Source organism: Rattus norvegicus, chromosome 9 (genome assembly GCF_021556685.1).
Source record: "Rattus norvegicus strain SHRSP/BbbUtx chromosome 9, alternate assembly SHRSP_T2T, whole genome shotgun sequence".
Lineage (NCBI taxonomy): Eukaryota > Metazoa > Chordata > Mammalia > Rodentia > Muridae > Rattus > Rattus norvegicus.
In genome coordinates this window covers 119,462,355-119,486,771 of record NC_141542.1, presented here as the reverse complement: position 1 = coordinate 119,486,771, position 24,417 = coordinate 119,462,355, and the positions used below count along the sequence as shown (strand labels likewise).

General features: G+C 44.3%; 1 protein-coding gene and 1 long non-coding RNA gene across 4 annotated transcripts in view; one reads left to right on the top strand and one right to left on the bottom strand.

Moving 5' to 3' along the window:
- Positions 1–24,417, bottom strand: part of Man2a1 (mannosidase, alpha, class 2A, member 1) — a 155,546-nt gene that overhangs the window by 10,419 nt on the left and 120,710 nt on the right. For all 3 annotated transcript variants that reach the window (NM_012979.2, XM_087564777.1, XM_087564778.1), the window contains 4 exon segments: positions 4,455–4,658; positions 10,312–10,445; positions 11,467–11,608; positions 14,545–14,678. In NM_012979.2, coding sequence (NP_037111.2) covers positions 4,455–4,658; positions 10,312–10,445; positions 11,467–11,608; positions 14,545–14,678 — 614 coding nt within the window.
- On the top strand, positions 1,545–3,776 carry LOC120094761 (uncharacterized). Its single transcript, XR_015629805.1, has 3 exons — positions 1,545–1,669; positions 1,886–2,056; positions 3,559–3,776. It is a non-coding gene; the product is annotated as an uncharacterized LOC120094761 (long non-coding RNA).

Genomic DNA, 24,417 nt, shown 5'->3' with positions numbered 1-24,417 from the left:
ATGAAGTGTATGTTAGCAAAGGGAGGACAGAATGATCGAGAGAAGGCAGCTCACAGAAGCGAGGGTGATGAGGCACATTAGGTGAGGAGGTTAGAAGTCACATTCACTGGCGGGCAGCTGGAATGAGCCAGCTCACACCACACTCTGTGACAGGGGTCCATGAGGCGCCTGTCATCTCATTACAAACACACAGTGTGGAATTGCTTCTCAAATACACACAGTACAAGTGTAAATGTGCGTATATAGACGTAGAAGCTCATCTACCAATAACAGGACAATTCCCCCAAGTCTGGAACATTCAGAAACAGAAGCAGTAATTCTTAAAAAAAAAACAACAACAACAACAAAAAAAACAAGTAATTCCTTCTGAGTCCATAAACAGGACTCAGAAACAGACTTACTAGGGGATTTACGTTAATTTAATCCCTAACCCTTATTTTAAAGGAGGTAGCTTATTAATTTCTAATCTCAAAAGGAAAGTGTATTCTAAATTTCTGTTTTGAGCTATTTGAAGTAAATTATATTAAGTAATCGTTTAAATTGTTATTGAAATATCTAGGCTCTGCTATCTAGTCAGACAGAACCAGAACTTCAAGTTGGATATGTTTATTAAAATCTGTTTCCGAAGGTCGTAGGCACGAGCTCAGCTCAGAGAATCCGAGCACTAATACTCAGTTTAACCACAGCATCGTCGTCCAGCCCAACCTGCCACTGCTCACTCTCATTGCACATCCAGCCCTCCCTGGGCCTCTCTCACTGCTCTCTGAACCCATAATTATTTTATCCATGATCAGCAAGGACAACCAGGCTGAACTTTAGAACAGAGCGGCTAAAGATGGGGACTGGGCAGAAAAAGTGCCCCATGATGCCACTACTTGTAGCTAGCAGGCAGGAAGGAAGGGACAGTGCCTTTGTTAGACCTATGGGGAAAGTGTAAACTGGTACACTGGCAGTGCAAACCTTGGGTCTGGCTTAGACATGATATCTACATCCTGTGGGGAAGGAGTTACAGTATCCAGATGATTCCCACTGTTACAAACTGAATGCTGCCAGCACAAGGAGCCAGGAAGCCAACTCAGAATCGTGAAATGGAGGCTCTGATTCATGTCAACCCCCTCTGCCTCTGCACTGTTACTTATTTGGCATCTTGTGGAGTGACAATGGATACATTTTTAGGCAGCAACTTTGTTGAGACAATACACCAGCCTCACTGAACAATGATCTTTCCTTCTGCAAAGGTTAAGGGACAAAGAACAACATTTATAGGTTTCAGTGGACCAGTGAGTCTCCTCTGCTCTCAATTCAGAACACAGGCTCAGGACCTGGCCAACAGATCCAATCATGCAGAAACAGCCTCACGCCTTCAGTTCCGGTTACACGTCAGTATGGGACAGTGCTGCTGACATTTCGGTTCTTCCTGTTCAAATCTTCATGTACGCTTGTTCCCTATTCCCTCTGCCCCAAATCTCTCCTTGCTCTCCACAGTCACATACTATAAGCATCACCAGGACCAACTGCCGCTTTACTGAGTGTTTCTGTCTTCCAGAGCCTTTCCAAAGGTCGTTTTGCTTCTCATAACAGCCTTGGGGCAGGATGCCTGACACGTCCGCATTTCGTAGACTAAACTGAGTCAGCAGTCTCAAAGTCCATGAGACGGCAGGTGGCTGCAGTAAGTAGAATGTAGCCTGGACAGAGCCCGAATGTACAAGGACATCAACTAATCTGGAAGCAGTGGGATTTTTCACATGGGTGGTGCTGGTTGGTCTTAACTGTCAACTTCATGCAGCCCAGCATCATCTACGGGGAAACTGTGGAGCGAGTAGTTGTTGTTTTCAGTTTAGTTTGAGGATATGTCTGAGAGGGGTTCTTTTGTCTGATGATATAGATGGATGCCGTTCACTGTGGGTAGCACCATTTCCCCGGTAGGTGGTCCAGGGCTACGAGAGAGTACTAGCTAAGCAAGAGACTGTGAAGAAGCCAACAAGAGCCCTCCGTGGCTTCTGCTCTAGGTTCCTACCTTGAGTTCCTGCCCTGACTTCCTTCAGTGATGAGACAGGTACTTTAAAGTGTTAAGCTGAAATAAAACTTTTCCTCCCAGAAGTTCCTTTGGACGAGAGCGTTTTATCACAGCAACAGAGACAGAGGCAAACTAGAACAGGAAGTGATTAGACTGCTGTAAATGGAAGGCAGCCAACAAAAACACCACAAAGAAGTTGCCATTAAAAAGCAGTGACGTGAACAACAGGCTGGCCTTGGACTACAGAGGGGACTATATTCTCCACTGAGTGACTGGGGCGACTAGTGGGGCTCCATGAAAACCTTTAAGACAATTCCAGGAGAGGAGGAATGAGGCTGAAGGACAGTGGCCGGAATCCCTCACGGTCAGACGCCCTTGGCATTCTCAGGCTGCTAATGACCCCTGCATCTATGTCAAGACGTAGGAACCTGTGCTGTGGGACCATTCCTGCACTCTATTCTTTTGTCCCCTTTCAGCTTAGGAATGAGAGACAAGTTACCTCAAAGACGCTACCTACCCCTCAGCTGTTCTTTCTGTGGGCCACTCTGGTCTTCATGGGTCAAAAAGAAAAGACATAAAAGAACGTGATAGAACTCGAGGGACAGCCACACAATTCACTTATTCATAGGGAGGTCCCATCCCATGTGTGGGCTCTGATCAAGACGGGAGCCATAGCAATGGACAGAAGAGGAGCTAAGCTCCCACACTCCGGCCACAGGTACCACTCACGGCTTTTATACCCGCTCTTCATTCTGCCGATAGCTTTCCTCTCGCTGTCCTTACAGTCTCTCAGAAACCTGGGTGGACCTTCACCTCCTGACCTCTCCAGGCTTCTGCCCCAATTCTTCTCCTCCCTAAAAGGGCCTCTATTCACTCTGAGCAAACGTTCTCTGAACTGTCCCCTCTAGCCCCATTTGCTGTCCCTCCCTTACCACCATTTAACATGTTTGTCTGGTTTTTCTTCCATAGTTTTCTTTCTCCTCCCACTAGAAACTGCATCCAAGGAGCCAAGGGCATCTGTCTATTTCCAGCTGTGAGTGCAGTGCCTGGCTAACAGCTAGAATGATAACACGGACTCTGCATGTCACCTCGCATGATCTAACATGGGACTCTGCACCAATACACACACACAGCTATGCAGCTATGCAGTTAGGCAGTGTTGTCATTATCTTAATGTAGCTATGTAACGTTTTCACACAGCTTTCTCCAGAGCCTGGTGTAAGTGCCTTATCTTGGGTGTGATGTCTGTAAACACAGGTCTGTAAACCTCCACAGTGTAGACATCCATCCTTTCCCACTCTGTTTGCCTTCTTTAATCTTAAATCCTTCTCTCGGGTTAGGCTGAGCGCAGTGCAGTCTTCACACTGAGTCCATTCGCTGTGAGCTACCTCCCACAGCATCCCCGTCACGTGCTCCACTCAGCCCTTGGGCTTGCTTGCAACACCTAAACAGTTGCATCACCCTTGATCTGCGATCGCCCCACATCACCCTTGATCTGTACGATCGCCCCGCATCACACTTGATCTGCTATCTCCCCACAGGCAACCTTTGCTACTTTAAGACGCTGATGTAGGGCTGAAGAGATGGCTCGGAGGTTAAGAGCACTGACTGCTCTTCCAGAGGTCCTGAGTTCAAATCCCAGCAACCACATGGTGGCTCACAACCATCTGTAATGAGATCTGATGCCCTCTTCTGGTGTGTCTGAAGATAGCTACAGTGTACTTATATATAATAAATAAATAAACCTTAAAAAAAAAGACGTGGATGTAAATACAAAGTGAAACACGCTAGCTGTTACACTGAAAACGTACTCGATCTTTTCCAGGCTCTAAAAGTTGGTTCTCAACACAAGGGCCAAGATTTGCAGTGTTTTCAAACAAAAGATAGAAAAACAAAGCGCCTATTGTGGACAGTACATCCAGTGTTTCTCTGACTTTCCCAACACTGGCTAACAAACGTCAGTGAAGTGTCTAGAACTGAAGAGCCGGGCTCCCCCCACCATCATGAGACCAGAGGGCAGCACAGGCTTCCACCAAAGGTGAAGGGTTGAACTCTGATCCTCACCACACAGGACTGCCCCGAGAGGTAAATAAATCAATACTGGGATATTTGCTTGACAATAGATTAGGGGGCAAAAGGGGGCGTCCCTGTAATTATTTCACAGTGCACAGGGATGCTTACTATAAGCTACGTTAAAATGTTTACTCATCTACGTGAGTGGTGTGGCTGTTGGCTTGTAAACACAAAGCCTAGGGGACTGGGGAGGGGGCTCTGGAGCTTAGTTACAGGCAGTTGTGAGCTACTCATCGTGTACCTGGGAACTGAACTCAGGTCCTCTGCAAGAGCAGGCCTGCTGAGAACTGTTCCAAAGCTTACCCCTCGAGCCAAGTATAGAACAGAAGAAGCAAGTCCATGCAGACATCATTTTGGCACGCACCTTTGACTGTATTGTCCGTAGATTAACCAGATGGATATCACAAGGGAGAGAGGACTGCAGCAGACGAAATTCACTCAGCAGCTCAATGGCAGGGGAGGGGAGCTGGCCACTTAGTACCATGGGGAGGAAGGGATGGTTGAGGAAGGCCGAGGTCATATGGCTGAGGAGGGAAGGGTAGCTGACAGGGCTCTTCTTGTCCTCTTCCTGTCAAGAAAAAGCACAAAAGCTTACATGTTTCTTATCTGCAGCACTCAGCAAATCAATTCACTGTCTGACAAAGTTTAAATACAAAAATACACGAACACGCTGAGGTCTACTTCCCAGATGACTGTCGCAGGGAATACACAGCAGTGTCAAGCTCGCAGAAGGCAACCCAACTGTGTCTAGTGACTCACGCTTTAACCACGTCCTGCACCTAGTTCACGCTGAAGACGTTAAAGACCAATTCCACGGTCTTCACGAGAAGCAGTTTATGAAAACTCCCAGCTAACCACAAACCCTTCACAGTAAAGAAACACAATGTCCCTTATCTCACACAATGTCACACCCTCCTCGGGGTGTCATCCCCGCACTCTTGAGTTCATTTGACACATTTCACAAGGCACATATGGACCTAAACCTATATTTCATAAATGATTAAAAAAACAAAACCTTTGAAACTTAAACCTCATCAACGAATGCAACTGAAGCCAAGCCAAGCCAGCTGGCTGCATCCCACATGCATGTAACTCCGGCAGTGCAAACAGAAATCAGCAGCCTTGGCTAAATACTGAGTTAGAAGCCAGCCTGGGCTACGTGAGACTACCTAAAAATATAAACAAAACTAAATTCAAGAGAATCTCAAATTTTCAAGACATAGAAAACACAGCCAGCATATTTAGATCATCTGTGATCTTTGAATTTGGCGACTTAGCACCACCTTCTTCATTCTATTTTATTTTAAAATGGGAACTGTTCTCTTGTTATTATATAATATATACATTTATACAGTACCCTTTTACTCAGCACAACTTAAAAATACTTCACTCTAAGCTAGAACATAGCTATCCTTATGAGGCAACATTTATATATGCCAGCATCAAACAAATCTACCAGGGTTAAGAAGCTGGTAAGCTAGATAATATAAAACACTGAAAAATCAGCTGGGCCGTGGGGCTCATGCTTTTAACCCCAGCACCCAGAAGACAGAGGTAGGCAGATCTTTTTGAGTTCGAAGCCATCCTGGTCTTCAGAGTGAGTTCCCAAACAGCCAGGCCTACACTGAGAAACCATGTCTCCAAACAAACAAACAAACAACAAAAGAGAAAAGAAAAGAAAAAAATAAACAAAGAAAAGAAAATTTGAAAAAAAATCAATGCCTAGGTATATCCTTAGCCAATAATGCACAAGCAATTAAAAAAAAAAAAGACACAAGGGAAGCTACATTTTTAACTTTTTAAATGATTAAGAGCTTCAGGTTTTTGCCTCTTTTGGGGTGATACAGTCCTCAAAGGTTTGACTTGTCTATCTGTGTGACGTGACTAGATTTATAAGACCCAGAGTTTAGGCTTCAGAATGTCAGATTAGCATTGGACAGAAGGATGCTGGCAAAAGGCGGCTTACCCTGGGCCAGAGGCTCAGCTAACAGTCGATGTCATTACAGTTCACACCATGGAGAGAAAAATACTTAATGGCATCATAGGAATGTTGCAGTATTAACATTCTAACAAAAAGTGAGCTGTGAAAGAATTGTATCGAAATGTATCAGTTCCACATCCTTTGCAAAGACTGAATAAGGCACAGAAAATAGCATTCTCCAGCAACACCGCCACTCAGTGCAGCTTGTAGGATAACATGACTAGGAAGGGAGGTGTGACAAGGCACTTAAATGGACTCCTGGATCAAACGACTCCATAATCTAGGTCAGGATTGCTGACAAAATCATTTTTGAGTAATGGAAGATGAAAGACTCCAACAGAAAGGAAAAAAAACAGCCTTAAAAGATTCAAGAGGCTTTCGGTTCATTCTCAGTCACTAGCAAACGCTCTAGGGCTTTTGTTCTGTACTGGAGGACCCTAGACACTCGGGGACAGAGGAGGTGCTTCACCGCTGACTCATCCACTCAGAATGCTGTGCATCTACACCATCTATGTTGGCCAAGCCGAATCCATTCCCCTGACCCTGGTGTTTACCTGCTCTGGCTGCCGTTACAAACCCCATCTGTGGGTTCTAGTGCAAATCCACAGAACTGAATGCTCCGAGGATAAGAAGACCTTGGCAATATAAAGCGGAAACCTTCTGCAGGTAAGTGAGACCCAGGACTGCGCTCCAGGCTGTCCTGTGGATGTGAGCTGCAAACTGCCACCACCAGCTTTCACATAGAATAAACAAGGTTCAGAATCAAAGATGCTCTGACAAAATGTTGTAAAAGGAAACCGTTCTAAATGCAACTACCCACAGAATTAAAGATCTGTCAGTTTTATTGTTCTCAGCAAGACAAGTGAATTAAGAGAAGGATGTAGTTAATTCCCTCCATAAAAGTACAGCAGACAAATGACCCTGTCGGGGTTGGCCTGGGCAGAAAATAAGTCTTAGCCAGGGTTCCCCATTCATGAACTTCCTGATTCCAACAGTAACAGGGGCGCAGCGGGAGGCCTGCAGGTGAAATGCTACACGGTTTAACCCACTAGAAAGGCAATGCTCTAAACTCCAAGTCTTGGGAGCAACCTAAATCCTTAAAACATCTTTGCAGTAGCGATGTTACCTGTTTGATTAAACCTTGAAGGGGATCTGCCAGCCCTTTAGTTACTGATATTGCCAGGTACTAAAAGCATCACTTGGTTTCATGTGGGTTGGAAGGTTTCAGATTACACGAGTCTAGTCTTCTTTGTACAGCTGGACGTTTCCAGCTTGTGCTGGTCCAAACCACACAGGAAGAGGGAAACCTTCTTCACTGTGGTAGCCTTTAATTGGGAGCTGGACTTCTCCGGCTGTTCCCTGGTGTCCTTTATTAATGTCACATGTGTTGTGTGATCTTTAAGCATCCCAGGCTTTCCTCTTCATCTAGTTGAACCTCGCTGATTATGTTTAAGAAGGAGGTCTTCAGTTCTTTATTTGTTGGAGATGGAACCTGGGGTCTGGTGTACGTGATGTATGTGATTCACAGTCCAGCCTACTGCCATTGTAGCAAACCGTCTCTGCTTATGCACTCTGACCTAACGCATGGTAAGAAATGTTTGCGCTATAAAGTCTATTCATTGAAGAAGCCATGTCTTATTTTGTCCGCATGGCATTAAAGGTTTCTAAAAGCTACCTCTTTAGAAACTCGGATTTCAAAACTAACAAGGGTGGGCAAGGTGGTGCTCACCTTTAAATGCCAGCACTTGGGAGGCAGAGACAGGAGGATCTCTGTGAACTTGAAGCCAGCTTGACAACATAGAGTTCAGATTGTGAGGACTACGCAGTTAGATCCTGTCTCAAAAAAACTTAAGGAAACAAAAACAACAACCGCCTTCCCAACACACACACACACACACACACACACACACACACACACACACGGTTCCCTCAAGCCCTTGCTAAACAGCTATTTGCTTTCTAACCAAGAAATTAGAACTCTTTGTGTTGGACCAGTGCTCCCATACAGAAACCATCAGCTGCAGCTGACAGAACTCTCAATGGGATGTGTCCCCTCAGGCTTACCAGGGCACTCTGGGATGTGTCCCCTAAGGCTTACCAGGGCATTCTGGGATGTGTCCCCTCAGGCTTACCAGGGCACTCTGGGATGTCTCCTCTCAGGCTTACCAGGGCACTCTGGGATGTGTCCTCTCAGGCTTACCAGGGCATTCTGGGATGTGTCCCCTCAGGCTTACCAGGGCATTCTGGGATGTGTCCCCTCAGGCTTACCAGGCATCTAGTTCCCACTAACATAACATTTGCTCTTGAGCTTGGTAAGCTCGCTACGGTAGGTTTTAAACTGACCTTTCCCCATCTGTGCTCCTTATAGGAAAAGTACTGGCATCCACAGCGTGACTGTAACAGGAGCACAGCTTCCACTGCACCAACAACCCTTTCTATTCCAGTCACTGCCAGAAGAGGCAGGGGCACCAAAGATATCAAACTCTGAATGGTCAACGGCAGACATAACATCCACATCTCACTTCTGTGGACCATCAGTAGAAACAAAGTCTTCTCTGGCAGCCCACATTTCTGTCGTCACTGCCTCTGCAAGTACAGCCTGAGGGTAGAACCCACGCCACTCAGTTTGTCCAGGATTCCCACAAGTCTGAGGACCTCTACCTTCCACAGCTCTTCCACCACCAGTACTTTGAACATCAGAATAGTTGAGATTAAAAACAGTTACTAGAGAAGTTAAACCACAGGATACATATCACTTCTTAATCAAGTGTCTTTTAAATCTAGCTCACGACAAATTAAAATGTATAGCTTCTTCTCTAGTTCATTTTTATTTAAAAGAAGCTATGGATTCAAGCCCTAGAATAAAAGAAAAAAAATTAACTAATATAGGATTATAGAAATGCCAGATCAAATTTAAATCGATTGCTATCTGAGGAGTCTTGAATGGAATCAACAAATTACTTAGCTTCTAAGTGAAAGCTTTCTAGGTCTAAAACGAGTGTTTTTTATTGCTGCAATAAACAGAAGTCTTGTGTGTTAGTGTAGATAACAAGAGAAGAAACCAATTTAGCTTTGGTTTTTCAAAACAGGCTTTTGTCAATGACTAAGACCAGAAGTCCCTAGAGCTGATATAAACTTTAACATCTAAAATGACTATGAATTACTTTTTTCCTAAGCAATTCTCAATACTATAAAATCGTTTGTGTTAATCGTGGCTTCATCCCATCCATCTATTTGATGTGTAAGCCGTCTGTGTGGGCAGAGAAGCCGGTGATGTCTGCCGATGAGGTGCACATGTCCCACAATTACAAGGTAACAAGACAGCACACGAGGCTCTTCAGTTTTCCTTCACCTACGAATGCTGGCAGCCATTTACAGGACACAAAATGGATCCCTCCTCTAAGTAGACATGATCGTAGAAGCAGAGAAAGACACGGTCTGGACTCACGCAGAATTTATGATCCAAAGCAAGAGATCGAGTAATCATACTCAGACAAGACTAGGAGATGGATAGTTCAGACTGGGCATAAGCAGAGCTGATGAGGGCAGGAAAGAAGTTAGCTCCTGTCCGAACTACTGCCAAGATTCCCTTGACAGGAAAGAGGAAGGGGTGTGTGCAACCACGCCGCAGAGCAAAAGGGCACAGGAAGAGCTTGCCACTGAATGAAAACCAGTGAGCCAACAGCAGAAGCCACCGGTGAGAGGCATGGAAAACATCTAGGTGACAAGGGACCCAGCGTAAGAGGTCCACAAACAAGCCAGTGATAAATTTTTGGCGTCTAGACCGACGTCAATGAGAGGACAGGCTGCTCACATGTGGTTTAGCTTGCCCAATTGCTTCACAAAGTGCTGGGGTTTTATGTAGAGCAATAAATACTGACCAGGAAGGCATCGTGTCAGTCTGTTTTCAAATAATAAACTTAAGGCTGTGATACAGACACTAAGGTTTAGAAAACATTGTATAGTTAAACCGTCTGTTCTGTAATTCTTAACTCAATAAATCCAAACTGCTTCCCTGAAATTGTTTTTGGCTACATAGTAAAGGAAAAGAAAAAAAAAAACTATACGGCCCAAATGCAGCCCCTATTTAATATTTCTAACTGACACATTTCTACAAATATAAGCTAAATCTATCACACAGACATCTCAACACTAGAAATTGCATTTAAAATTTTGTTATCGCTTTCAGTTTTGGGGAGAAAGAACACCAACGTAAGAAGGGCTGGTTAGTGTTTCTTACCATGTTCACGCCATTTCTCTTCTCTAGCAGGATTCGAAACAAATTGGCTGTAATCTTATTATCGTGTACACCTTGCCCAAGGCCACGGTTATCGTCCTGCATGAGTCTTCGGTCCATGAAGACTTCAATTTGACCTGAAACAAAGAAACAAAGAAATCTGATCAGGATAATTTAATGCAGATTTTCATCGAAGACCGCTTAAACAGAAACCCAGCTGCCTTGCTTTGAATTAAGTTCCCCTGAGTTAAGGAGGGGGATCCAGATACTCTACAAGACAATGGCTATCTTTTGATAATAAGTAGCTACTAAGAATACATAAAGCATGCTATCATTTCTCCTTTCCTTCATTACTGCTCAGCAATCCTTCTCCAATGGCTTCACAGCTGTGTGAGCAGGTCTTCAACATATGAATCCTTTGAGGGGATAGGTCCACAATCCAGGGGAAAAAGAAATCCAACATCGTAAATTTGCACTACATCATCCTTCTTGCAAACTTGAATAAACCGCCTACATTTCTGGAGTTTTAGGCTTTCAATCCAATAAACCACAGAGACCTCTGAGAACGATGGGCTAGCAAAAGTCAATTTCAGCTGTGATTTGTACGTGCAATGTTTTCCAAAGCCTGTGTGCCCGGTGATCAGGGCTACTCAGAAGCTACGAGATCAAAGCTAACTCCATAACTGTAATCCACAGGGGTTTCACAGCTAAATGGGCTGTTACAGGCAGGGCTAGGTTGAATGGGGTCGAAAGCCGGGAAGGAGGGTCCTCTCCCTCTTCTTTCTCTTCCTGTCTCTCTCATCCTTCTTCCTAACTACCATGACGACGACTCACTATAGCTGAAAAGCAGGAGAGCCAAGTGATCACAACCTGCAGCCTCTGAGAATGTGAACCAAAATGTATTTCTTACCCAAAGGTATTTTTGTTACAATGAAACACTCATGAATACACTTAATCATTAAAACCGCCCAGGCACGGTGTCTTAGCCTCCTGCTCATTCCCTGAAGACTGAAGATACTCACCATAAAGTTCCACGTTAACTACTTGTCCAGTTCTTAAAGGAAAGCAGTGAATGTGGAGGATAATTAATATATTGGACCACAGAAATATCACATAGTTAGAACTAAGAGCCCTCAGAGTGGAATTAACGACACGTACCAGAGGCCATACTGGAAGCGCCTAAAGACTGAGCGGAAAGCAGTGTGAGCCGATGTGCAGCATCCTGGATGTAGGCCATTGTGCTCATCGGGTACACATTGGCCTGAAGAGGCAGTTTGGCCATTGTCCTTCTAGGTTGAATCTAGGAAACCAAGCAATTCTTATTTTGTACATGCATCACTGACATACACACACCTTTATAAATCAGATTAGTTAGTTACCTTTTTCCCAAAGAAAAAGGGCACAATTTCTGTTCTTGTTTAAGCAAAGAAATATTTTAAAATCAAAACACTCTTTAAAATCATACACAGAGAAACCGCAAGGCCCTCAGAAGACAGTTTTTAACTGTAAAAGGTAGAAAGTCTCCGGATTTTAAAACAGGCATTTCTGTTTAAAGTCATGATTTAAAAAAATGCCCAGCTTCTAGCTTCCCATATTTGCATAAAACAAATTATGAAGGTATTAAGTATTCGTTTTTCATCTAGATCTAACGCTGCCTTTGTAATAAATGCTAAGCACAATAGCTCTCCATCCCCATTCAAGAAATAGCTATTATTCTCGAGTCAGTTTTAATGAACAGCACAGATCTTGCCACCAAGTCCTCTAACATATTACATTATAATCTAGTGCGTACCCACAGTTAAAAAAACGACATATTACATTATAATCTAGTGCATACTCATAGTTAAAAAATGCCAGTGTTTACTCTTGTTTACTTTAAATTGATATAGCTCTGAATTCCAGCACTGCAGCCTCGGGTTTGAAAGCATGAAATAGATTTTTATCTTTCGTGAGGCTGTCAAAAAGCCATTACCGGCTCGGGACTCTTGTTATCACTGAGCTTTACTCCTACCACTTCAAAATGCCACCTCCGTGTTTAAACTTGTGAAAGTTTAAAATGAGACTCAAGGACAGTAGATGCAGAAAGTCAGTTCCGTGACTCACGAGAACTGAGTACCTAGCAGTGGAAAGTGGTCCTGACTACGCTTATCCCAGATCTGACCTTCACCATTCTCAGCCCTCACGAGTCCCCACCGCCTACTGGCTGCGCTGAGTGTCTTCAAATTCATAGTTAAGTGTAACCCGAGAAACTGATCTCATTGTGAGACAACCGTTTTCAGAAATTGACATGGCCTAAACCAGACATCCTTGTAACACAGAAATGTGGATACACAGAGAGACAATGTGGGGACATCAGGTGATACAGAGGAAGGCGATGGGCAAGCATCAAACAACACCAGGGGTTGCCTATATGTGAATGCAAGACGCTGGGAAGCAGTAGGAGAGGTCTCTGGGGAAGGTGGCCTAGTGCACAGCCTGACTCCAGACAGCTGGCCTCCAAGAGAATGAAACGATAATGTTCTGTTCTTTTAAGAGACCCAGTTTGTGGTAAAACAAACTCATGGCAACCCTAGGAGAGGAAGCAGTGATTAAGATGAGGAAAAGAGAGGGGCAGAGAGGAAATCAAGGTGGCAAGCAGGCAGGCCACCTCCAGAGAAAGCTCTGTTCCTGAGTAAGTCTCCTCCACGGCTGAGGAGAACGCAGCTTTAAAGTTATGAAAGGGCCCACAGGGGGCGCCTTAGCTGTGCTCTTCCTGTCCTCTCCCATGAGTCTGTCTAGTTTTGCCCAAGAACTACTATTTCCATAGGTTAAAACGGAGCTTATTATAAGAAATATTTACACTGTGGACCAGAAATCATATCAGTATCTTGCCTTATCACTGCACAGTTTTAGTAGCTCAGTTTTTACTAAGTTTTCCTTTTCACATGTAAACCAACATACACAATCATTTGTCTCTGTGAGATGTTAAGAAAATGTTTTCTTTTTGTACATAAGGAAAATGAATCACCATGGAATCAGAGTTTCACTTGAGACCCAAAGGGCCGAAGCAGAATTAGTGTGCTAATCAGAATATGCGCTGTGATTTTTGTTCTCTGGAGAAGGCTTAAATTTAACTTTTTGCAGGAAATCATAGAAGAGAAAATTATCCAGCCCTTTCCACTTATAGCCAGTTGAAAATCAGACCAAGTAAAAAAGCATATGTTGTGAAATTATTTCTATTCATAGCCAGGAATTTTTGAAATGCAAATGCGTCAAAAATATGCCCATGTTTTTAGTGGTATTATTCAAAAGACGTCACACATATACACTAGAAATAATAGAAATTAAGACTGCAGTCCAAAAAGCTCTCTTAAGCACAATTAAAGGAATCTGTAATGTGCAAATAAAATGTAAGAATTGATTTTCTTCCTATGTGTTATAATTCTGTGTGATAGTTTTGATTACATGTGTAGCAGCCTACATTTCCAGAGTGGCGTACACCCCAGCACATCCACGAGATGTGAACGGATGCAGAGGCCCACCGTAAAACTTAAAGCCGCCATTACTATATCCCAAGGAATCCGTGACGTGTGTATGTGAGTTCTTTATGAAGAAAAAGAGGTATTTTTCAATCCCCAATTGCATTTCCTTTTATGTATAATTTTAGAAAAGTGTTTAATATATTAATGGTCATCAATTTCTCATGTTTAAAGATTTTTTAAAAAATATTTGTGTGGCAGAGAGATAGAGAATGAGAGAGAGGAGGGAGGAGAGGGGAAGGGAGAGGAGGGAGAGAGAGGAGAAGGAGGGAGGGGGAGAGGGAGAGATTTTATGTTTCTTATATGTATCTAAGTGCCTGGACAGGCCGATCCCTGGGACTGGAGTTATAAGTGGCTATGAGCCAGCTAACATGGGTGTCAGGAACTAAACAAGTTCCCCTCCAGGTGACACTCTCTCCAGCCCTTAGCTTTATAAGTAGATAATTCTAAAAACATAATCTCTCAAAGACTTCTTCCAACTTTGGGAATCTGACAGTAAACCTCCACATGTCCGTTAAAGCTGTCTCCATTCTAGAAATAGTTGGCAACTTTAGGAATATTTTAGAAGTGACTCAAAAATCAACTGGACAGTTATCATGCATGAAAGCTATACGATCTGCACATGAACATATATATATATCCCCTGCAAACACCACGCAAACATACATATAAAACGGCATATAAATACAGCCATCACAGTGATTTTAGAGAAAATTACCTGATATCCATTTAGGTCGGTATAATATCTATTTTGGTTGTTTATTTTGGAGGAAATTCTCATTACAATCTCACGGTTATGCACACTCCTGATGTCCACGATATTAGAAACCTCCATGGACTGGCCTTCTATTCCTAAATTTAAAAGGAGATACACATTAGCAAGAGCAGTTATTGCCTCCACACTTGTTAGACAGACGTAAAATCTCTTCCCGTATACTTCCTTGTTTTCTTATTCTTAACCACCTCTCAGATATGGGATGGTGAAACAATTTAACATTTTCTCCTTGATATCACTCTGGAGATGGTATTTACCTAAGGCTGTATGAATTCAGTCAGAGGCTGAGAGGAGGCAGGACTATGGCATGCCACACAGTTCTCAATGGTTCTGAGGGGAAGGAAGACAGGAAGTGAGGACAGACCAGCCCGCAGGCCAGCCTCTTACCTCAACCTTGCCCTGTCTGAGGCCCTAAAATGAGGAATCACTGAGTTTACACCCTGCTCTCTCTACAGTGTGTTACCACCTTTTCAGTGTTGTATAAGGGGATGGGCTCCCATGAGATAATCTATAGCTAAGGGCTTTATTAACATGCTGGTATGTAGGGATTGTAATTCGAAGGGAGCCTTGGCAATTAAATCAATTTTATTTGTGTTTCCTTGTCCCTTTGGGTCTCCTGTTTTGGCCCAAACATCCATTCTGCCTTTTACAACATAAAGGAGAAGACAGCTTGAAGATGTGCCAATCTTAGATTTTTATAATTCTTTGCTGAAAACTAATGTGGCTTATTAGTATCTACTTGAAACGCTACCTTAACTGCATTGCTGGGTCCTCAGGGAAGCCTTGGGTCAATTTCAGAGACGAAGAGAGGTGTTGCGTAGAAATTCAACACATTTACAAGAGATGGAGTATGTGGAGGGGAGTTAGTACAGCATCATCTCCATGACACAGGGAAAGTAGGCGGAAGAGAAGACCTAGTCCTGGCCCTCTGCCAATGCTGAGTCTTGTGATGTGTGTGTGTTGTGTGTGTTTGTATGCATATGTGTATGTATAATATGTATGTGTATATATGCATGTGTGTATATGTATGTGTATATGTGTGTGCTTGTATGTATGCATATATGTATGTTTAATATGTGTGTGTATATGTATGTCAGTGTATGTGTGTACATGAATGTGTGTATATAATGAGTCCTATCAAGCTGACAGCTAGCAGGAAGAAGACTAAAAAAAGGAAAACTCTTTTCCATAGGAGCCAAGAAGAACCCACTTCCTCCGACAGAGTGACGACACGTCAGAGAGGCGTCTTGGGGCTTTGGCAAAGGATGCAGCACTACTGCTAGTTCAGGCACTACAGTGTCTGGGAGCACACTGGATACTGGTGTTCTAAGTGGGTTTCTACTGCAGTGATGAAGCACCGTGACCAAAGTCACCTGAGGAAGAAGGGGTCATGTCAGCTTTTATGTCCCTATATGGGTCACCCAGAAGGGAAGTCGGACAAGAGTGTGGAGTAAACCCTGGAGGCAGGAGCTGATGCAGGAGCCATGGAGGGCGGCTGCTTCCTGGCTTGCTCCTCATGGCTCGCTCAGCCTGCTTTCTTAACAGCTTCAGAACAACAGCCCAGGGCAGCACTGTTCACAGTGACCTGGATTCTCTCCCGTCAATCTGGTGGGGGCATTTTCTCCTCTGAGGTTCCCTCTTCCCAAGTGGCTCTAGCTTGTGTGAAGTTGACATGAACACAGGCAACATGGAGAATAAATAATAATATGGTGCTGAAGACAGGGAACAGGATGAAGCCTCTCCCAACAGAATCTGCAGAAAGGCACAGAACTCTGCTCTGGTGCAAGGCTCTTCAATTCAAATCCCTCCCCTGGTGCCAACCTCAGTCTCTCATGTTTTCAACTCACGTAGTACAACTGCCAGGAATGGGGAGGAAATGGGGGGCACTTTTTAACAGCCATAAATCAGAACTATGAACCAGATAGTTTAAAAGAAAGATTACCTCCACTACTGTTGACAAGTTAAATGAGTGTGTGTGTGCGTGCCTGTGTGTGTGTATGTGCTGTGTGTATGTGTGTGCAAGTGTGTGTGTTACATACTACAATACAATCTAAGTTGAATGAATGAGTGTGTGTGTGTGTGTGTGTGAGAGAGAGAGAGAGAGTGTGTGTTACATAATACAATACAATCTTCTTTGAGCTCTGATATACACTCTGAATGCAAACATTACTTTTATTATGTTTATAGAAACTGGAATGTTTTTTAAGCTAAAATAAAATGCATGTGGAAATGGAATGAACGTAAGATACACAACTATATAACACGAGGCTTGCGTGCGGTGCAGCTCAGTAGTAGAGCATGTAGTTAGCATAAGTGTGGCCCCAAGTTCAATCTCCAGCACCGAACCCTCAAAATTAGATCCCCAACAAAAATGAAAGTGCTCATGTAGCTTGGAGGAGCACAGATGGCGACAGGAAGCTAACTCCAGCTCACTGGCAGTGCCTGAAGGATTTCTGCTGGACTTTTATCTTTCCTTCTCTCTAGATTAGATATTCTCTTGGGGGTCAAAAGAATTCATGAAGTAAAATGAAGTCCTAACAAGAGAGAATATCATTAATTTCAATTCATGTCTCTCCAGAAAACATTTACAAAGAACATGCTTTAAGGGAAAAATTAATAATTTCATGCTACCTCTGGCAATGATAAATTATTCCATTGAGAAAGTCATCTTTCTCAAGCTCAATCCTGTGCTCAGATCCTGTTGTGGCAACAAATACTTCATGCCCCTTAAAAGAGAGCCCTACGTTCATTCACAAATCTGCAAGGCATTGATTGAAATTCCGAAGCAGGGTAGTCTTCTAAACTAAGTTCAAACTTGAAATGCCTACTATGGAAAAACAATAACAAAAATCCTGTGACTGCAATAAAAGCAAGTCAGTACACCAGAGTCCTCAAAGAGATAACCTGTAAGTATGGCTAGGACGGAGGACTGCCAACCTGGTCTGCTGTGTCACCAGTTCCCTGAGCTCCTCCTGAGAGGGCAGAGGGTTGACTAGAGATCACCCCCGAGGCCGATTAGGGCCGCTGGTCTGTGCTCTCTACAGTAAGTGGCAGGAAGAAAGCTAATATACCAAAGAGGGTCTCTCTGGCTTGTACAACCAGGGCCTTCTAGGTTCTTGTGGGTTTTCTGTAATCTTGAGAAAGAAAAATGTTTCAGGACAAGGTTGGTCCTTTGACGAGGGAGGAGCAAAGCTGCAGCTGGGGGGCAGCCACGAGAGAGAGAAGTTAGTGCTAAGACTTTGCCCTTTTGCTGGAAAGAAGAGCAGAGGGTGCTTGTCCTTATCAACACAAAGCCAGATGAGAGGCGCTTAAGAAGCAGTGCACAAACCAACCAACAGGCCAGCAGGTCTCTCCCTGAGCTGCTGTCCGGGTGTAAGGCAGACTTGAGCCTCTGCACTGTGTCTTCTCACAGACAAGCTACCTTACGCACCATCCTTACATCCTGTTTCTAATCTCTGAGCACACTAAGGGCTGACTCACCGCTCAATGGAAATAACCAAGAAAGAAAGAAAGACACATCCCTCATCAAACAGAAATAATCTGGCATGGGAAGAAACCGGATTGGCGTGAGAGAAGGTGAAAATATCTGGAAAAACGAAAAAATAGCGATTTTCGTCACGGGCAAGCACACCCGTGAATGTGGGCTCCTGGCAGTGTACAGGCCTGCTGGAAGGTCTGCTGACTGAACGGCACAACCTGGAGGGCATGGGAGGAGTCAGCTGGCATGGACACTTACTGACACCATATTTAACCCTGACCCTCAGCCTCGGAGGAAGTCACTTGCTAACAGTACCGAGGCATCTCAGCTACACTTCTTAGTCACCATGTTTCCAGCAGACCAGTGACTGGGGAGGTGAAACTGCTCTACGGGAGAGGTCTGGGAGAGGAAACCATGCTTGCAGTGGCTGAGGAGAAAGAGTTTAGATGAAGGGTGAGGAGAGCCAGAGAGGGTGAGGGAAGGGGGAGAGAAAGGGGAGGAGGGAGGAAAGGGGACAGGAAAGGGGAGTAGAGGCTGAGCTGATCCAATGAGAGCAGCCTACTGAAATCTAGTTAAGGGCTAAGGCTTGCCAGCACCGAAGCCTCTTTACAAAACAGCCCCAAGCTCTATTTTTTTTTAATTTTTTATTTTTCTTGGATATTTTATGTATTTACATTTCTAATGTTACCCCCTCATACACCCCCACTTGCTTCTATGAGGATACTCCCCCTCCCATCCACCCACTCCCACCTCAGCACCCTGGCATTCCCCTACACTGGGGAAATAAGCCCTCACAGGACCAAGGACTTCTCCTCCTATTGATGCCTGACAATGCTATCCTCTGCTACATATGCAGCTGCAGCCATGGGTCCCTTCATGTACTCTTTGGTTGGTGGTTTAGTCCCTGGGAGCTCTGGTGGGGTCTGGTTGGTTGATATTGTTGTTCTTTCTATAGTATTGGAAACCCCTTTGCTCCTTCAGTCTTTTCTCTAACTCCTCCACTGGGGTCTCCTTGTTCAGTCCAAGGGTTGGCTGCAAGCATCCTCATCTGTATCAGCAGGGCTCTGGCAGAGCCTCTCAGGAGACATCCAATAGCAGCCAAGCTCTAATTTTAAAAGACCTCTTTCCTTAGAAGTCAAGAAAATAATACGTATTTTAAGACTTGGCTACTCTAACTGTATAGGTTCAGTGAGTTGTATAGTCTTTGGATCTGGTTAATTCTGGTGGTTTTCATTTGCAAGCCTTTTATAATGAGGTTTATTTAAAAATGACTCCAGGCACAGGCTCTTTTCCACAGTTCCTACTGACTGCACTGAATGCCATCTCAGCCAAGAGGCCCAGGAGTGACCCTCGCCACCTCAGAGCTGAGAGGAGCCCACGGTAGTACCAGACGCATACACCTGCATATCCTCTGACTACCACTTCTAAGAGTACATACAGATGTCTGTCAAGAGGGAAATGACTAGAAAACCACCATGCTGCGGGCACAGTGCTGCAAAGGACAAGAATGGGGCAGCTCTCTATCCAGCAGAGTTTGTATGCGTAATGCATAAAAGTACATTACAGCACTTGGAAGGAAAGGATGTTTTCCTACACACCAAGAGCACAATGGGTTGCCAGTGGGAGGTCCAGTCACATTTTTAACTTTCAAATAGTGGCTTTAGATGGACAGACAAACAGTGCTGGTATCCTCAGGGCCTCCCCACTGAATAGGTCAGGAGGATGGGAACAAGACAGAGGAAGCCTTGACTGTTTAATATTTGCTTAGAATTAGCTTAGTGACCTAAGATACATCTTCCTTGAGAGAGCAAAGCTGGAGGCCATCTTATTCTGCCTCTGTGGAAGGTAAGGCAAGGGGAGTATGCAGAGGTGTAAAGACTCTGCATGACGGTAGGGGGTGGGGGATCAGTTCTGATCAGCAGAGAGGATGTTTCCACCTACCGCCTCTGCTCGCTTGCATTCCCTCCTGCCCACACCCTATGCCCCTTGTCTTTGCCAAATCTACGTGGTGCTGAACAGACGGTGTTGGCCTCTCCACGTCATCTCATTGCACAGTTCTGAAATACACAGCATAGTTTTTTTCCCCAAGGGAGAGATTCTGCTAAATCAGAGAGCACTTTTGCCACATCCAATCAGAGGAAATCTACTGAGAGGAAAGGGTTTAGAATAAAAATCAAGAGAGCCTTGAACACTTCCCAGCAAGAATCCAGTATCTTATAAGAGGCCCTCACCCTGTGATTAGGTCAAGAAAGGATGAGGGCATGTGGCCTGTACCCAACTAAGAAAAGTCACATGTTCCTATGTGGACCATAGCTTCAAATCTATTGTTTGTCTAGGTGTAGAGCTATGTATTTAACCTGGAGTATGTGTGCAAACCAGGAAACCAGAATTGGGGCACTGAAAGTAGTTTATTAAGGGAGATGCTGCCATTGCTCTTGGTTGCCCACCATAGATTACTGAAGACGCTACAGACTTTCATTGCAGGATATAGAGAAAGTGATCATGAACTGGCCAGGAAACTCTCCCTGCTGCCTCGCTTTCACAGTACTGGAAGGCGCTATACAGGTGCCTGGGGGAGAACCGACATCAATCATTTTAGCAGTGTTGACCCCCACATGTTACAACACTGACTAGCAGGCAAGGGGTGCCCACTGGTACGTTAGTCGCAAGACTATTTATGGTGGCATTCTAATTACTTTTCTGTTGCTAAGATAAAATACTCTGACTGCCCCCCCCCCAAAAAAACCAAAAAAACCTTCCAGGCAAGAGTTTATTTTATACTGTACTTGCAGGTACAATCCACCACCGAGGGACATGCACACACTCATGGACACACCCACGGACAAGGATGACCTTCCTAAGGAATGGTGCCACCCACAGTGGGCTTCTATGTCACTAATTCAGACATGTTCACACCAATCTTATGTCAATAAGATTGAGACTTCTCCTCTCTAATGACCTGGATGTGCACGTTGACACTTATGGGAAACCAGAACACTAACCACTCTTTTCTAAGATTGCTCCACAGAAGGAAATGCACGCCTGATGCTGTAAATAGAGTCAGAGATCATAGTAAGGGAGGCCATGGGCCCTAGATTTAGTCGTTGCTTTGCCTTGTTGTCATGTTAAATTGACTTCTAAATATTTGTGTTACTGTTCATAAATTCATGCTGCTCTTGCCCGTGATCAGAGAAGCTTTTCATAGCAGTGGCTCCTGGTCCATGCAGAGACTTATAATAAAGTGCTGACTGGTCCTGAGTGACTGAGAGCGCTCATCCACAGATGGGACATCTACGTCACCCTACCTCCTCGAGGATCAGGAAACACTGTGACTTCTCTGTGTCTGTCTCCCCTCCCTCATCTCTGTCTGCGCTGAGAGAGACTGAGCAATCGGACATGTTCATCTGTTCAAAACAATCCTGCCACATAGCGACACAAGCCTGCAAACCTTCCTTTTCTACCACTTTTAATAATACTTCTCCCTACTTGCACACTAGGAGACACAAAGAAGGGAGGGAGGAAGAAGGAAGGAAGGAGGGAGAGTAGGTAGTGTGGAACTGAAGCACACTTCTCACCCATTCCCACTCACATGGGTGCTGAGCAAATATAATTTGAGATATTGGTGTCTGATTAGATTTGTAAACAACTATCAAATACTTCTGTCAAACATATTTTTCAACTGTTTGCCCTTAACAAAATGGAAGGGATACCCAATCAGGTTGACAGGCACGTGATTGTTAAAATAACTAACCAAAAAATGTTTTGATAGTCATTTTGGGACCTACAGTGCCTGACTAAGAAGGGGTTCGGTATTAAATGATTGTCCTATACCCTTTTCACCCCATTACCAGCTTCTAATCTATATAAGTAAACCACCTTTGCATCTGGTACTTAAGAAAACCAAAAGGTCCAATTCACCGAGAGAAACATTTCCATTAAAGATAATAAAACAAATTCTCAAAACAGTAATGTATTATTTACATTGTTGCAATAACTCAACCCAGGAAGACATAACACTTAGAGCTGAAGGATGAGTTTTTAACCTTCAGACATCTGTGCACACATTCACACTCAACAGACAGGATTACAGTCTCAGAGAAGTTACGAAAAGTCAAGAACAAACGAGACTCTCAAACACAAAAATTCAGTATCAGGATATATCCCATGGGGACCAGTATTAGGATATATCCCATGGGGACACAGAATGCGAAGAGGACAAGAAGAAGAAAATGGAGATGTGGAATGGGGACCGCCAGGGAACAGTTTGTACAACCTCCTTGAAAATTCATGACTGTGCGATGAATTGCCACTTGTGGGCATGTCTATTTTTAAACGTCAATGTTAAGCAAAATGACGTACTTCGCACTTGGTTGAATATGCAAATAAAATAGTGTATCAATTTAAAAATCACATAGGCGACACAGAGTCCTTTGTGTAGGAAACAAGGTTTGACCTAACCAACCCCCTTTTCTTTTCCTTTCTTTCTGCCCATCTCGATGTTTTGCCAAGACCCACCACCCTAAAACTCACCCCTGCAGCAGATCTTCCAACTCTCTTAACTCCAATGACCATTCTTGGGTCATTTTTATATTTGAAATACAAATTATGCAATTTGTCCGGCTCACTCTGTCTCTTGAATGACTATGGCACTTACGAGGTCACCCGGCTTCCTGTATCATAACTCACTTATCCCCACTAAAGCCCCCAATGTGGACTCTGCAGCTGTCACCATTGCAGACTTAGAGCGAGGAACCGTGTATCCGCACTTCTTAGGCACTTCTGATGCTGGGACCAAGAATCAGGGTTGAGCGAAGCACACACTGACCAGGGGCGCCATTTCCCTGCTCGGGGGCCCTGTCCGATGTGGCAGTTCCACCAAGGCAGCCGAGGCAGCCCGAGTCTGAACTGGTGTAAGCAGAATATACCTACGGACCCTTAAAACAGCTTCCCTCGCAGGCCCGTGGGGAATAATCAGGTTCCACACACACTGACTTATTTCAATTTTTAAAAGATCCAATTAAAAGGAAAAAGTCCTTAAGCAGGCAATTGCACATTATAGTCCAAAAATGCTTTAATTACCTAGGTCTGCTTAGCCAACTTGATGCTTCTCACTCTTACACTAAATACAGAATATAGCTCTGGGGAAGCAGGAGATTGATTGTAAGCCATTTCAAAATTCTCGGGAACCATTTTATACAAATAGGAAACAACTTCAGTAAAACTCTGAGGTCTTGGTTACGAGGGGCGGACCCCAGGGCTGAAGGCCCCCAACTCAGGCAGCCTTAGCAGACAACTTCAGAATGAGCAGTCAGGCACAGGGGATCTCATAGCTCCTGAGGTTTAGGAAGACTCCGATGACTCAGTTAGCCCTGTGCGCTTTCTACAGATTAAGAGAGTTATTTTACCAAGAACTTAAGGGATAAGTCCAAAGGGTTGTATGGCCTTCTGAGAAGTCACAGGAAGGGTTTGCACCAGGACTGGGCTTCCTCATCCTCAATTGTTATACCTTACCCGTTTCACCAGGGGAAGGCCATCCTGAGCCTCTAAAGGGCAAGCATCCTAATGAAGCCACTGGGTTTTACATAAACTGCCTCAGAACTGCCCAGAGGCCTGAGCCCTCTGCTTCCGGGTTACAGCAGTCCAGGATATCCCCAGCCTTCTGGGTCAAAGGACTCCCCTCTTGGGCTTTAAACGGCATCCATTACATGTTTGCCTGGGGCAGCTTGCTTTCCTTTAGCAAGACCCATTACACGTATGTAGTACTGTCACGATATGTTGTTGAAAAGAGAAAAAAAATACTGCACTTCAGATATTTCTCCTAAGGCTGAAACATGGCTCCCACACACATTCTCACTCATTCACAACCACCTGTCCAGGAAAACGCAGCCTCCAGGCAGCAGGGAGCTGGACGGAGGACATTTAATGGATTTACGACCTAAACCTGTTGCCAGCGAAAATATACGTGATGTGCTGGTAACCCATAGCAACCTAATTTATCAAAGTGCAGTTGATGTCAGAGAACTGGGGCGTTAAAGAAGCGGAATAAATACAACTAGAAAGAGGTGGAGTTTTAGTTGGCCACACCGCTGGCCGATCGCTATGCTGGTCCTGTAGCTGTTCAGTCTCAAACACCTCACATGCTCGGGTCATATACTATCTCCATCAGAAGGGGAACACGAGGAAGCTTCAAGCGTCAGCCTAATGCATAGGCAAATCAATTCTTACTCCCCATCCGTGTCCAGAGAAAATGTCATTTTCCCACAAATGAATCTTCTAGAAGATGACGCCGAATGGTTCCAAGGGGTATCAGATTAAGTTGTGCGGGTTATAAATGGATT